Source organism: Engraulis encrasicolus, chromosome 2 (genome assembly GCF_034702125.1).
Source record: "Engraulis encrasicolus isolate BLACKSEA-1 chromosome 2, IST_EnEncr_1.0, whole genome shotgun sequence".
NCBI classification, from domain to species: domain Eukaryota; kingdom Metazoa; phylum Chordata; class Actinopteri; order Clupeiformes; family Engraulidae; genus Engraulis; species Engraulis encrasicolus.
This window is the reverse complement of record NC_085858.1, coordinates 42,973,543-42,986,042: the sequence shown is the minus strand read 5'-3', so window position 1 is coordinate 42,986,042 and position 12,500 is coordinate 42,973,543. Positions and strand designations below refer to the sequence as shown.

General features: G+C 41.5%; 1 protein-coding gene across 1 annotated transcript in view; it reads right to left on the bottom strand.

Moving 5' to 3' along the window:
- Positions 1 to 4,872: 4,872 nt before the first annotated feature.
- The window catches only part of LOC134439110 (uncharacterized), a 28,134-nt gene continuing 20,506 nt past the window's right edge, over positions 4,873 to 12,500 (bottom strand). Inside the window, exons 15-20 of the mRNA XM_063188959.1 lie at positions 11,435 to 11,602; positions 10,889 to 10,960; positions 10,375 to 10,490; positions 9,591 to 9,708; positions 8,593 to 8,699; positions 4,873 to 8,245 (exon numbers count right to left, since the gene is read on the bottom strand). Of these exons, the coding sequence (XP_063045029.1) occupies positions 8,081 to 8,245; positions 8,593 to 8,699; positions 9,591 to 9,708; positions 10,375 to 10,490; positions 10,889 to 10,960; positions 11,435 to 11,602 (746 nt within the window). The 3' untranslated portion in view covers positions 4,873 to 8,080. The remainder of the gene's footprint in view (positions 8,246 to 8,592; positions 8,700 to 9,590; positions 9,709 to 10,374; positions 10,491 to 10,888; positions 10,961 to 11,434; positions 11,603 to 12,500) is intronic.

The window sequence follows — 12,500 nt, the reverse complement described above, 5'->3', positions numbered from 1 at the left end:
AATGAGCTTTTGCGAGATATTGAAATAAAATGCTGTTGTCAGTGAAGTCATCACGACGTATTACTTCCTGGTACGAGGCCACAAGCAGAAGTGGAGGACACAAGGTTGCATATTAGAAGGCACTGACTGTGTGTTAGAATGGACTGCCAGGGCTCTGCAGCTCTACTCAGGTTGGTAACCTCACCTCAGGACTGGAGGAATTTTTCAACGGGCGATTTTCAACCAGAACACAGAATCCCAGCTATGATGACTCCAGTGGAGCCAGGGCTTGATGTGGTGGCAACCAATGACTCTCTGTGTGTTTGTGTGTGTGTGTGTGTGTGTGCGTGTGCGTTCTACGCAAGTAAAACATGTTAGCCCCTTTTCCCTGTGAGGTAAGAAGTGTTAGACAAGGATAAAGAATAGCAGGTACTGGTTTCAGACAGAAAACAGTTGTCAAATGTATACAGTATGTGTTCATACCACCGGATGTATACAGCACCATACACCTGCTTCAAATGCATTGAAATGTTCCGTGTTGGAAGGTGTCTGATGTCAGGTGAAAATGAACCATTGTGAACAATGACTATATTACAGTCTGAATAATAGGCCTACTGTTAGGCAACTATGTTTTTATTATCCACGCTGTAGGTAGAATACACAACTCAGGTAGGCTAAACCTATTGTCAATTTTACGCGAACATTCTACAGTTACCAGTTACCACAGAGCCCTGTATTGCAAATGCCACAGAGGGTTTTTGACATAACAGTGAGAACATCAAAATGTTGCTATTCTAACCACATTTGTGATCAATTGTAGTCCTTGAAGGGTAAACAACCATCTGTGTGGATGAATGACTACAAAACTTCCACTCTGGAGACCAGGGCGTACATGGTTTTTGTTTTGTTTATAGACACGGTGTCGGTTTGAACAATCAGAGGTTGAGTTGTGCGCAGCCAGGTTCGCGCAGACAGCGGGGGAAAAAATGTAGAACCCATCTAGAAGGGGACTCATAAGGGGCTGTGGACTTGTTACACTGGTCACAGGCGAATATGCCCTTTCAGAGTATTTATCTGAACAATTCCCCATAACTTAATTACCGTAAGTCAATTTGGAGCCATAAGTGTAATGTGATGTAATTCAATTTGTCATCATTACATTACATTACATTACATTACGTTATGCTTAGCTGACACTTCTATCCAAATTGACTTAGAGTTATTATAGGGTATTGATTCAGGTTCAGTGTGGGGTTAGATGCCTCGCTTCGATGACTTGCTCTAATGGCGGTGTAGGGAGAGGTGGGATGGGTGGGATTTTCACCAACTCCCAGACCGTTACACCAAACCACTGTGATGTGATGTGATGTGCGTTCTCTATTGCAATCACTAAAGGCTTCCCATAATCCACAGAAGTTATCCCAATATCAATATCACCTCAGTATGTTAAAGGCAGAGTAGTCATTTTTAGCAGTAGCCTATATGTCCAGAATGAATATTGCCCATTGTCAAGTGCTCTATTTTTCATGTATATTCACCTTTTTCTAAGTATTCATTTTGACTCGGACATCGTGGGACATGTACCTTTCTCATACAGTACATGAAAAGATGGATCTTCTCCATGCCCACCGTTTTGAATTACCAGTGATGGACGTCTTTGGCTGAAGTAACTTGTTCTTTGGCCATACCAGTAGGCATTACTTCATGACTTATTCAGGAAAAGATTAAAGGGACACTGTGCAGGAAATGGTCAAAAAAGTACTGCAACTATGCTGCTCATTGAAACTGGGCTGCCTATTGCCAAATTTGATATTTACATGAAAGTTTACTAAGTAATAGACAAATATTTTCTAGTATGGTCCAAGTAGAGTAATTTATGCTAAATATGGCTATTTTTGGAAATTCAAAATGGCGGACCATGGAGAAGATCCCCCTTTTCATGTATGAAAAGTGCAATTTTTCCAGATATAATGAATACTTAAAATTTGATGCTGGTGGTAACTATTCATGAAAAAGGTAACATTAGTGAATGGGCAGCATGAATTCTGGAAATAAACAACTAAAAATCTCACACAGTGTCCCTTGAAAAATTGTGAATGGGCAGCATATATTATTTTTTATTAAAATGACATACTCTACCTTTAAGGTGTTTTAAAAACCCTATATAGGCCAGAGGTGGGTAAACTCAGGCCCGGGGCCGGGCCACATGCGGCCCCCTGAGCCATTACAAAGTAGGCCTACCATATTTCACTGCTAACATTCTTTTTAAAAAAGCAAAGGGTGTTGCAGGTGAGATTAACCAAGGTCACATCTAAATATTGCAATGTGTAGGAGTGAAATAACCAACAAGTTATGTCAGTGAAGCACGTATGTCTCATTATTGGCACATGCATGTTGCCTACGACATCTGGCCCTACAATAAAGGTACATATTCTACACAAAATAATTGCCCACTCCTGATATAGGCAAACCATGTCCCCACATACCAGCAGTGGTGTAGTCTACTTTGTATAGGTGGGTATACTGTATATTGGAGCATTTTTTGGTGGGTAGTGGGTATACTGTATATATTTGTACTATTATGAGTAATGGATCAACCAATTTTAAGTGTGTATACTGAAACCCCTGAAATGTTGAAGTGGGTATACCTGCGTATACCTGTGTTCTACGTAGACTACACCACTGCATACCAGCCTAGGATCTTGGAAGAGACTGAACAAAAACTTGCATCTTCAGGATAGGCCTACTGACAAGTCAATGATAATGTGAGCAACACAACTGCATGTTGGAATTGAGTGAAATTTCCCTTTAATGTCAGATTTGCAATGATAGCCTCGTGCTAGCCAGGCTGGACCTAACAAACCCTTAGACACACCTCTTGCCATGTGTCTTATTTAATTCTCAAAAGACAAAACCTTGTAAACTAGCGCAAAAATGTTTTGGTCGGCACACCTTGTCAGCAAAACACCTTAATAATCAAATGATCATATGACAATGCAAAGGAAAGTGTACATTGCTACAATATGTTATATATCATTACCATATTACGTCAGTACCATGTATTATAGGGGTGGGGAACCTATGTCCTTGAGGCCGTTTTATCCGGTCCCGATATAATTTTAATGTTATGCAGCTTCACATGAAATATGAAATATTTTGTAAAGGAATCTTAGAAATTACATTTTCAATACAATGAAGTTATATTCAGGGGACCTAGGGAAGGTGGGGTCTGTTTTAAATGTGGCTGCCTTCAAAGTAGGCCTAAAGTGCAGCGGGAAATCCCGGTTTGTGTTTACAGTAAGGCCCTCAGAGGACTTTTACGGCCCTTGCAGGAATTTGAAGTGACCCCTCGAAAGAAAAAGGTTCCCCATCCCTGATGTAGTATATAAACATAAAACAGACTCTTTCTCATGATATCAGTACAGTAAAAAAATGCATCAATGCATGTTCTACTGAAAAGCATGTTCTACTTTCTGTTCATATGTTCATATCTGATGTGGAAGCTATCAGTCTTTGTGAGTTACAGACCTTATGGGCTCAACAATTGTCATTTGAAGTGGATCATGAAAGTTGATAGTCATTCAATGCCAGTTTTACCAATGATGTCTTACTTATTAAACTTACCACATCACAGAAATCGTAAGTCACAATAACACTGAAAAAGGTATCTGAATCAGGTTTTGTTTTGTATAGTTGTTAATGTGATTGAGGAATGCAGAATATCATTTTACTGAACACTAGTACTGTAATATCTATCACTATATCAATGATTGGATGGAAAAGAACAGTCAAATGTCTAGTACAGTAAATAAAATGTGTTTCGTGGAGGTAGAGAGTGTTTAAGTGTTGGTGTGAAATTAAAGTGTATTGTCTGTAAAGCTAGGAGCTGGCCAGTTTGGCTTTGTTGGTCTGGGCTCAATCCGACCGATATGTAGTCCTTTGTCAAATCATTTATTCTTTCAAAGATATTTTTTTATATTTTGTCTGTCGTGAATGGCATATTTTCTTGTTTGGAGTTGTTATGTAATAAAGAAGAAAATTGAGCAGACACCAGCTGTGGTATTGTTTTAAATGTCCAAAAAGTGTGTGTGGTTTTTTTTTCAGTTTATGTCCAGGATTTATGATGCCCACTTACAAATGTCATCTTTTGTATACATATTTTATGAAAATTTATTATGACTTACTTGGAAATTTACACGATTCAGTTACGAAAGGAAACTCAACCGATATGTGAAAGCGAGCATACAATTCATAAATAGACTATTAAAATAGCACACTGGAACTGTAATTGTTAAAGTTAGAGTATGCTTGCTGCAAAGTATGCAGGCATGTGCCCATCTCATGGACATTGACTGAAGAAGGCCCATCATCTGGGTTTGTTAGAAGATCAATAAATATGTTTGAACATTCATTTGGCTATTCTAATCTGTACATTCACCTGAATTCAGAATATAAGAACTAGAATGAATAATACATTTCTATAAAACATAGATGAATAAATCTCATGGCTGTCTCAGTTCAGTCTGAGGTTTGTCAAAGCCCAGTGCTGTGGGCTCTGTGGGTCGTTAATATCTCCCCTCACTCTCAAGAAGGAGGCAATGGAGGCAAATGCTCAACGGAAACTGTGACATTACATGGCAATCTTTCCTGTTAAGATTGTTGCTGCCATGTTATTGTTATGGTACTTTAGAAGGGACCCAGAGGAAAATTCTATGGCGGTACAGTAGGCCGAATATGACTTTTGGGAGCTATTTTAGGGCAAGATTCAGTTTTTTTATTTTTTTCAATCAACACAACATATCTACAGAAGAAGATGGGGATTAGGCTATCTCCACAATCACAAGGGCCACATGATCCTGGTAGGCTATCGAATGAAAGTTTACACTCATGGGATGTCTGTAGTGTCAGAATGAAAATATTTATTACAGTACAGGAGACAAAAGAGCTATGTAAAAATCCATTTCCCCCTAGCACTTTTTAATTTGAAGCCTGTGACATATCATCAAGCTTAATGGGGTAAATAAGAGTGTCCACATAGTAATAGGCAAATTACATACAGTAATTAGCCTTAATTACCCCAATGAAATTAGCATTGCTAAATAGCATTGTTAACATGACTGCAAGCAAGTATAAGCTATCTAGCAAATATAGCAACCACAGCTAATAACCTAACTGGTCATTATCAAGGATTCCATTGATGCCACCAAGCCCTTGGACATTACATACAGGATACTGATGCACGGTTCAGAAGTTACATGAGTCAAAGACCCATTTCTTAGGTTCAGATGTCATCTAATGCCCATAAATTAATTAGTAATGGGTTGATTTGCTGCAATGAATATGCTTCTTAGATATTTCACTGAAAATGAACAAACAAAACAAACAAACAAAATCCATACAATAGGCTAGTGGCACTGGCGGCCGTTGTGCTGCCCCGACGTGTGCTACTTCCGGAAACATCACTGACCCGCCGCCATACATGTGTCCGAAGATGAAATGTAGTAAAGGGGGGTAGAGCTGCCCCTCCACAACTAGATCATGGGACTACTGAGTAGAGTTGAGTAGAGTAGAGTAGAGTGGAGTGGAGTAGAGCTGGGGTAGACTGGTCAATGGCATTGGCCATGTTTACATGAGATTTTTAATTCAGAATTAAATAGTCGTGAGTCCACGATCCCAGACCCCCACATGGGCAGTCATGGGTAGGCCTAAGTGGCTAGGGCGTCAGGCTCGTAGCTCAAAGGTTGCCGATTCGACTCCCAACCAGCCAGGTTGGTGGGGGGAGTAATTAACCACTGCTCTCCCCCATCCTCCTCCATGACTGAGGTACCCCGAGCATGGTAGGCTACCGTCCCGCCGCACTGCTACCTTGGGGCGCCACTGGGGGCTTCCCCCTTGCACGGGTGAGGCATAAAATGCAATTTTGTTGTGTGCAGTGTGCACTTGTGTGCTGTGTCACAATGACAATGGGAGTTGGAGTTTCCCAGGTGGGCTTTCACAGCTTTCACTTTGGGAATCATACTTGTTCATTTGGCAATGGGCATGTACTGTATATGGCATGTACAGTACATGGTAAGGGACTGCTTTCATAAAACCCTTCATAACATAACCATTCCACCAATTGGTTAGTGACAGTAAGAATTTACTTGAATTGTGAATTCCGTATTAAAAATAAGAAATGGACAAAGAAAAAGGTTGGAAAGCTGTGGAAATATGTCCAAAAGGGGGGTCTAGCAGAAAAAAATGGTAACTGTAAAAGTGCACCGAGCAGGGCTGCATTATCCGTTCTGTGCATGAGCGATTTCTGTAGCATTGGCACATTCTAGATGGCCCACTGCTGCTTTTGCCGTGTAGCGTGCATGCACATTTTGCCATTTAAACGTATTCTGGTTAGAAAATTCTACCTTTGAATTTTTTAAAAAAATTTCGTCTTGAATGTATGACAATGAGTATCACTCTGTGATCTGACAAAACACACTTCACACCAGCGTCTGATCAATATCTTTGACAGATGGCCACATGCTGTTGGTTACATATGCGCTATTCAGACATGCCGCTATTCAGACATGCCGCTATTCAGACAGGCCGCTATTCAGACATTGATGTCTATTGTCTGAATACCGGCACGTTTCCCACCAAAATCAGCCAAATCTGTGGTTTGTGCTACATTGCTCAGGCTTTAACAGTTTAGTTATTCTAACCCTAATCCTAACCTTAACCTTAACCTTAACCTTAACCTTAACCTTACCCTTAACCTTGACCCTAACCCTATGGCATTTTGGAATAGCGGTATGTCGGAATAGCGGTATGTCTGAATAGCACTTGCCCCCCATTCTGTTAACAGTAACAGTCAGTTAGGCTACTCTTTAACTTCTTGCTTAATAAACCCAGAAAATGGTCATTCTGAGTATTTTCCCCATACCACCTTATTTCCTACATACGACATTAGTATATCATTTCAATAATGTAGGCCTATTCATAAACCATGTTAAATGGCAAATACTTGAATAATACAAATCTTACAGACCTTCTTTTTGCGAAACACACAAATCGTGTCACACATGACATGCACAGAGCGGATAATGCAGCCGTGCGTGGTGTGAAGAGCGGATAGGGCATCTTCCGGAAGGTGTACTTACAGGAGCCACTCCATTTGTCTTAAATGTGTTTTTTTTCAGGTCATACGTGTACGGTAGGCTGGAGTGTGATATCACCCAACAAGATTAAAAATCAAATCCACTTTGATTTCTGCCTTGCGGATTTTCAGTTATTTTAGTTACCTAGCTCCTATACAGTTGTTATATAACATTATACCTTATCCAAAGCAACTTACGGGACATTGGTTACAGTCCCTGGAGCAATGTGGGGTTAGATGCCTCACTCCAAGGCACTTCAGCCATTTTGTGGGATTGAAAACGGAAGTCGTCAGTTCCAAAGATCAACTCCCTAATCGTTACACCATAGCTGCCCCTTTTCAGGAGTGATTGTCCTTCCCCCACTCTCCTCTAGTTTCCCATCTCTGATCCGTCAGGTCCACTTGGGGCAGGGATTGGCCGCAGACACACCTACCCCCAACGTATCAAACAGGGAAACAAAAACACTCGTGTTGTGATTGGAGGATGGGTTTGCCGTCCTGTGTTGTGATTGGAGGATGGGTTTGCTGTCCTGTGTTGTGATTGGAGGATGGGTTTGCCGTCCTTTTGCCTCTGACGGTCTGACCTCCAGCAGTTCCGTACTACGACCAATTTGCCAGGCGAAATGATTTCCTCTTGCTAGCCTGGTTGATCTAGATCAGGGATGGGCAACTGGAGGCCCGGAGACCACATGCAACCCACCTCCTCACTCAGTGTTGCTCATAGGTGAAACATAAAAAAAATAATGATGACCTGATTTTTTTTTTTTAAACCACTGCTTAATCAATTAATTAATTATAGTGTTGTTGGCCAACAGAGAGTACTCCGACTCCTTCCAAACAAGTCTGTGAGATGCAGTCAGATGATCTGTGGTCATTTGGCCCTCCATGGTAGCAAGGAATAAAATGTGGCCTTCCTTATCATGGAAGTTGCCCATTCCTGATCAAGACATAGTTGTTCATGTCATTTCATCATCTCCTCTCCTCAAGGTTCCCGTCTCTGATCCTCCAGGTCCATGTAGGGCAGTCGTCCTCAGCAGGGACACACTGCAGCCACGTGCCCGACTCCTGCACCTCCTCGTCTGGACAAGCCAGCTTCCCGTCCAGGGTGGCCAGACAGAATGTTCGCTCAGAGATCTGGGGGTTCAAATATAGATGCACCCCATGCGTGCGCGCACGCACACACGCACGCAAACACACACACACAAACACAAACACAAACACGCACACAAACAAACACACACACACACACACACACACACACACACACACACACACACACACACACACACACACACACACACACACACACACACACACACACACACACACACACACACACACTTTATTACGTGGGCAAATGCATTAAAAATCACAAAGACATGACATAAATAGACAATATGGTTTTCTGATGAAGGCTGCAGGGCCGATACGCGTTGGTGATTTTTAATGCATGTAGGTCAATGACTTGAAATGCTACTGACCTGCTCACTGATGCCCATGGCAACAAGGCCAAGCTTCACCTGGGGCTTCTCCCGGATCCGGAAGCTCTCTCCACTGAAATCCTCAATCCAAATGTCCACACCCAATCCTGTCAAAGGTTATGAGCACCTAGGTCATTCATTATTCCTTTAAACGGAGCAATAATGGAAAAGACACAGCCATTATATTTTTTACAGTTTTTCTCGATTGTTTCCACACAATTTCTGGTACTCCACACACACACACAATTCTGGAAACTCCTCACCCATTTCCAAACTCCCCTTACCAATGACACTGAACTGTAAGCACAATTCCTTCTTTACACTCAAATTCCAGTTCTACAACACACTTTTCTCAAAAGACTACACACAATTCTGATTAATATGACTCAACTTTCATGAAGAAAAGTGCTTATTTTCTCATGGAACACACCATCATTCAAAATACTAAAATCAATTTCCATACTATGCGTACTTCCTCATCACATTGGCAAACTTCTTTCATACCTGTTTACAATCTGCACGAAATCCGAATCATCACCCCGCAGTGAGAACACACTTTTTTCTGTTTTGGTTTCTGATCTCTAAAATATGTAATACAAGAAATCTCTTTCATGTGGTTACCCAATATTTTACAGTAAATTAGTGCAACTTTTTTCAATGTCTGAAAAATATGTAAAATATTCTTTTTGCCACACAAATGTGTGCCCTAAAAACAAAATTTCAGTATTTTACAACAGAAATATACCATCTGTAGTAAGTGGAACACTGAACAAAATAAGGTCAACCATACATCATGCTGAGTATAGTGTTTTACCACGTGTTTTACCAATAGAGTGCATTATATTGAGACAAGGGGTTCATTTTTCAGGAGAAGTGAGGGGTTTTGCCCTTTCTGTCTGAGTTTTTGGATTTGTGTGTAGAGTTTTGAGAATTTGAGACATAACTTGTGTGAACTTGTGTGTAAACAATCGAGAAAAACTGAAAACAAACACACCAACCTTCAATGCAGCAGGAGGGAGGCTGATTGGTGGAGACCAGCCAATCAACATTGAAACTCTCTCTGTTGTCAATCGAAAACACGCCTGAGCTCAAGTCATCCGACCAATCACCGGACTCCTATAAAATAAATAAAAATAAAAAGCTAAAGCAGGCCTTAATATTAATATTATTAATAATAATGATTATAATAATAATAATGCCTTCATGTTATATACCGCCTTTCAAAACACTCAATGTCGCTTAACATAATATCAGTGTAAGTGTGTCTAAGTACAGTATGTATAGTATGTTCGTGCTTATGGACACTAGAGGCCAGGAGTCAAACTGCACAGGATGACCTCAATTACCTGTACAATAGCAGCACCGCTGTGTGTGTGTGTGTGTGTGTGTGTGTGTGTGTGTGTGTGTGTGTGTGTGTGTGTGTGTGTGTGTGTGTGTGTGTGTGTGTGTGTGTGTGCTCAGTTACAATATAGCAGCACCGCTCTGTGTGTGTGTGTGTGTGTGTGTGTGTGTGTGTGTGTGTGTGTGTGTGTGTGTGTGTGTGTGTGTGTGTGTGTGTGTGTGTGTGTGTGTGTGTGTGTGTCTGCTCAGTTACAATATAGCAGCACCGCTGTGTGTGTGTGTGTGTGTGTGTGTGTGTGTGTGTGTGTGTGTGTGTGTGTGTGTGTGTGTGTGTGTGTGTGTGTGTGTGTGTGTGTGTGTGTGTCTGCTCAGTTACAATATAGCAGCACCGCTGTGTGTGTGTGTGTGTGTGTGTGTGTGTGTGTGTGTGTGTGTGGTCACCTTTTCTGAGGAATCAGGTTGCTGTTCCAGATCATGTATTGAGATGAGGGCAGCAGGTTGGTGACGTGGTCCAGGAGTTGAGCAAGCAGGCAGGGGCAGGCTGTCCAGACCTAATCCTAAAAAACAATCAATTAATTAATCAACCAATTGATGGATCGATCCAGAGCCGGCGCTAGGCATAGGCAGTCGCCTAGGGCGCCAAATGTCCTGGGGGGCACCAAGACCCACAGGATTACAATATTAAGATGTAAATAAAGCATTAACGTTTACAATTAATGGGCACTCACTATATATACAGAACATGGTACTGGATCAGCTAGTATTCTCGATCAGATGTATGACACCATGCTTACAGATGCTAATGACAAATTCCACAAAAAGGAAAGATCGATGCTCGCCTAGGGCACCAAATTGCCTAGAACCGACCCTGGATGGATCGAGGAGACAGGTATACACACGGGCTCACACAGATAGAACACAGATAGATAGTGTGCTCGCACGCACACAAACACACCTTTGTTGTGAGACCTGCTGTCCTGTCCAGATTCTTCCCGTTCCATGACGACCCCGTGCCGCTGTTGTATATCTGCATGAGGATGGAAACCTTTAGTAAAAGGGATGCACTGAATTTTGGGCCGAACAATTTTGGGCCGAAAGACTTGCCAAATTACTACAACTGAAGTATATACAGTATGTATGTATTTCTCTTTATATTGCATACATTGCTAGCATAAATAAATACTAAGTAAAACAGTAAGTTTGTCATGCATATGCGTATTCAAATAAAACATTAATTCCAAAAATGAATTCCATTCACACTCTACGCTCATCAAATTCAGGATTATTGGTCCATCCAAAGACCTTACTGACCCCAATGGGAGCCAGATCTTTCTCATATGTTGCTCCTCAATGATGGGATGTCATGCACTGTTGGCTGGTGTGTATGTAGAGCCCTGACACACACACACACACACACACACACACACACACACACACACACACACACACACACACACACACACACACACACACACACACACACACACACACGCACACGCACCTTTGTTCTGACATCTGGGGCCGTAAAGGATCTGCAACCGATGGAAGGGTTCCCACTCCTCCTCCTCCTCCATCCAGTCACTCCCCTTCTCTCGCAGACTCTCCAGATCGCTGCCCCCCTGCTCCTCCTTCTCCTCCTCTTCTTTCTCACTCTCTCCTTCTTCTTGCCCTGCACAATTATGGACAAAATGATAGTCACGACTCTTTTGATTAGTATTGTAGTCATGGCTATTAATCACTATTATTCATCATGTTATTAGGGAAAGCATATGTAGTTTTCAACTGCTTCACATTTAAACAAACAACATTAAGCCATTTTCAATGCAACGTGACAGTTGCAAAATAGCATGCCCACCAGTCAGTGACTTGAAGATACGCTGCAGAATGTGTGCTTGCTTACTATCTAGTATCTTAGTATCTGCCCAACAAAGGCCAAGTGCAGTAACTACATATTTTGTCAAAATTTAGTTTAGACTGAAAACGGTCATTGCTACACTTCCTTTATCCCAAGACAAAGCCTTATGGTCCAAATGTGTCCCATTTTAGAGATATTTCGATGTCCAATTTGCAGTAACTACAATATCCAACGTAATACCAATACTTCGAAGGCATTTTTCTCAGTTTCAATGTTGGCAAAGTTACTTTGCCTTTGCAGGGCAGTAATGATTTCAGTGGCTTACACTGGGGACACGTGCAGGCAAAACGAACACAGCAGACAGGCGAAAGTCAGTATTCCATTCTGACAGCTCTAAGGTCAACGGGTCGTAGCAGCCAATCAAAATCGATTGAAAAATTGATGTTGTTGACTTGATTGGCTGCCTGCAGGACGAAATTCACTCACATTTGCATAACATTAAACTTGGCTGATTATTTTGACTCCTTCCCTGTTGGCTTGCCTTTGCCCCACTTGGCTTCCCTGATAGGAATGAATGGCTTTGCAATTACGTATTGTGTCCCTGCAGAGTGCTTGATTGGACATGCAGCAGACCCTTTAATTTAAATAGTAAAAAAACACACTCAATTTCAATTTCATTCCATTTTGGAACCCAAAATTGTGATTTTGAAAA